At 44.9% G+C, this 2,952-nt stretch overlaps 1 protein-coding gene across 1 annotated transcript in view; it reads right to left on the minus strand.

The window, feature by feature from the left end:
• Positions 1-205: 205 nt before the first annotated feature.
• Positions 206-2,952, minus strand: part of TAT (tyrosine aminotransferase) — an 8,515-nt gene continuing 5,768 nt past the window's right edge. Inside the window, exons 8-11 of the mRNA XM_004690403.2 lie at positions 2,272-2,400; positions 1,868-1,951; positions 1,142-1,240; positions 206-767 (exon numbers count right to left, since the gene is read on the minus strand). Coding sequence (XP_004690460.1) covers positions 627-767; positions 1,142-1,240; positions 1,868-1,951; positions 2,272-2,400 — 453 coding nt within the window. The 3' untranslated portion in view covers positions 206-626. The remainder of the gene's footprint in view (positions 768-1,141; positions 1,241-1,867; positions 1,952-2,271; positions 2,401-2,952) is intronic.

Here is a 2,952-nt window from a genome sequence, read left to right on the forward strand (position 1 = left end):
TACACATCTCTAAATCTAGAGAGTTGATTGATTGGTTTGCATCACAAAAATCATTATTTACCCAAAAAAAATCAATAAAAAGTTTACATAAGGTATCTTTCAAATTAGCACATGTTGCTAAAGAATTTAAAATAAAATTAACCAAATACGTGTATCCCAGCTTCTCGAGTTATAGCTCCTTTGCATAAAGGGAGGTATACTTGAAGTGAGATGGGACCAAAATTGGGCTTTCAGGCCTGATTGGAGAGAATGAATTCTTTTTTATAGTATGAGGAAATGTTTGGGAGTAGGGTATAAGTTCTCACAATCTTTTATTTCTTTCATCCTGAATTCTTAATTTTCTTGTCTCCACTGCTTTCTGATAAACTTTGGTTGATAACTTCAAAAAAAATTAAAGGAAGTCATATGTGAGGGGGACAAATGAATGAATGACTGAGTCATTCCAGCAGAGAGGAGAATCGGGGATTCAGAGTATAAATGTGAATATAGCTGGGCGGGAAGCAGGAGTAATGATGAATCTTTACAAGGGCCCCTCTCCCACTCAGGGTGTCGGATTCCCTGAGGAGCAGTAGGGCCCAGCCCAGCCCTGTCCAAAGGGACGTATCCTCAGCAAAATGTCCTGGGGCCTATTTGTCACACTCCTCCTGGTTCCCTTCAGCACAGTGGTAATGTTGCTCACAGAATTCCTGGATCCGGCTACAGGCCTCCAGCATCATCACTTCCGGGACCGTGATTACCACTCGGAAGAAATTTGGGTACTCAAAGCACTGCAACAACAACAAAGTGCCTGTTATTCTAGGAACAACTGAGCAATGCCTTGATTTACCCAGGGCCATTGATTCACCCAGTTGCCGTCATTGTGCCAAGCACTGACTTAATTCATCTGAACAGGGACATGTGGAACAAGCTTGATTTCCTCTGACCTAGCAAGTTTGTCCACAGCAGTACTTCCTGGTATGGACAGGACAATGATAGGGGAGAAACAAGTTTTAAGTAGAGGCCATAGGGCTGTCAGTTTGCATATTCTCAAATGAGAATATGCTTTATTGAGGGAAGAAAAAGTCAGGCAAAGACCAGCTGGGGAGAGCACCTGAGACCCTAGAACTGTGAAGAATGTCTGGAGAGAGGTGTTAGTACTCACTGTTGCTGGGAGGCAGTGGACAGATTGCTCAGCAACTAACCGCTCTGTGAACTCCACATCATTCTCAAACTCTGGGAAATGTTCCATCTCAATTCCAACCTACACCGATAACAGGGAGAGGCAAACTTATCAGGAGGGAAGACAGGCCAACACCCTCTGCTAGAAATTCAGTTCAGGACTGTTCTAAAAGATAGCTGGGAACTCTGCTACCAATAACAATGAGTGCTAGCTTTTATGAGCTCCCGGGATGTTTCACAGGGAAGGATATATTTCTGTGACTAGTTTAAGATTCTAGAAGAGTTCCTTCCTGGATACTGATGAATGAAAGCTGGAACTAGAGTGCAAGCGTTTTCCCCAAAAAGCTTTAGCATTACAAGTCAGGCAACTCTTTCTTGAATGGAACTGCCCCACCCATTGCAAGATAGTTAGCATGCCTGGCCCTGAAAATGCCAAAAGCACACCCAGTTGTTCCAAAAACAAAGGAAATTCCTACACATTCCCAAACATCTCCAGGGAACCAGTATCAGTCCCAGTTGAGTACTACAATAGTTCTGAAAGCCTCTTTGTGTTATATCTTTTCTGTATCTACCTATAAAATGATTCTGAGGAGTTAAGTCATACAATTTTGTCAATCACGTCAGCGGGACAGCTGAGAACAAGGGAATCCCTAACGAGACTGACCCACAGCCTGGCTGATGTCTGAGTCCCTTTGTCTCACATACTTACCATAAGGTACATGGCCCCAGAAGGGCGGACTGGCCGGAGTCCAGGGATGGCAGCTAGTGCCCCATAGCAGAGATCAGCATTGGACTACAAGAGAAGGCAGAGAGTCATCAAGGGTGAAAATTTAAATACAAAAAACCCCAAGTAATTGAAAGGAGAGTCACATGGAAGACTGGAAACCTAAGTTTGCTCTGCTGGCATAACAATGAATTAACAGAAAAAGACCTGTCCCCTGGAGCTTATGGCTAGGAGCAGAGTGAACTGTCAGAACTGAGGCAGAGGCATGAGTGACCATGAATGCTGATCCACCTCCTGATTTGGGAACCCCATAATGGAACATTGCTCCAGAAGTGAGGACCTGTTATTCCACTGGCGACTCCCAAAGAAGAAGGCCAGGCTGCTCTTACCTTGAGGAAGCTCAGGGTGCCCTGGTAGAACTCTCGAGGGGTGCGGCGCAGGATGTTTTTCAAAGCTCCCTGGACGATGGTGCAGGGACCCAGGATCCGCTGACTCAGCTTCACCAGCCCTTCTCGGATCTAAGAGGCCACCCCACCCCCCAGAAGCCACCTTTTTTAGTCATTCTTTAGATCTGGTTTTGGGGAATCTTGTTCTTCCTGTTCTATCAGGTTTTAACTTCTTAGCACTGTTAGATCAGACCACCCAGCTCTGTAGCCTGCTCTAGCATGGACCTGCTGTGTGGCTCTGGGTGGACTGGACAACTTCTCTGTGCCTCATTTTTCTCAACTGTAAAATGAAGGTGAAGACCAATATTGGTCTCACAGGGTCTAGAAACTTAAATAATGTATCAAAAGTGCTGGCACATCATAAGCCCCAAATGGTTGTCATTACTACTATGGGTTCTTTTTAGGTGGTCCTGAAATTGGAGGTGGATGGTGCTTCTTGAGTCAGGTACAGGAAAACTGAGTTTGGGGGAAGAATATCTAATGCTATCTTTATCCAGCATCTTTCCAAGCACCCAGGATGACAGGGCCAAGAAGAAAGGGCGGGGGGAACCCTACCTCCTCACCACTGTACACGCAAAGTAAATGTATGTGTATGAGTGTGTGTGTGTGTATAGATATATTTTC

Source organism: Condylura cristata, unplaced genomic scaffold (assembly GCF_000260355.1).
Source record: "Condylura cristata isolate star-nosed mole 26May11 unplaced genomic scaffold, ConCri1.0 scaffold00028, whole genome shotgun sequence".
NCBI lineage: Eukaryota > Metazoa > Chordata > Mammalia > Eulipotyphla > Talpidae > Condylura > Condylura cristata.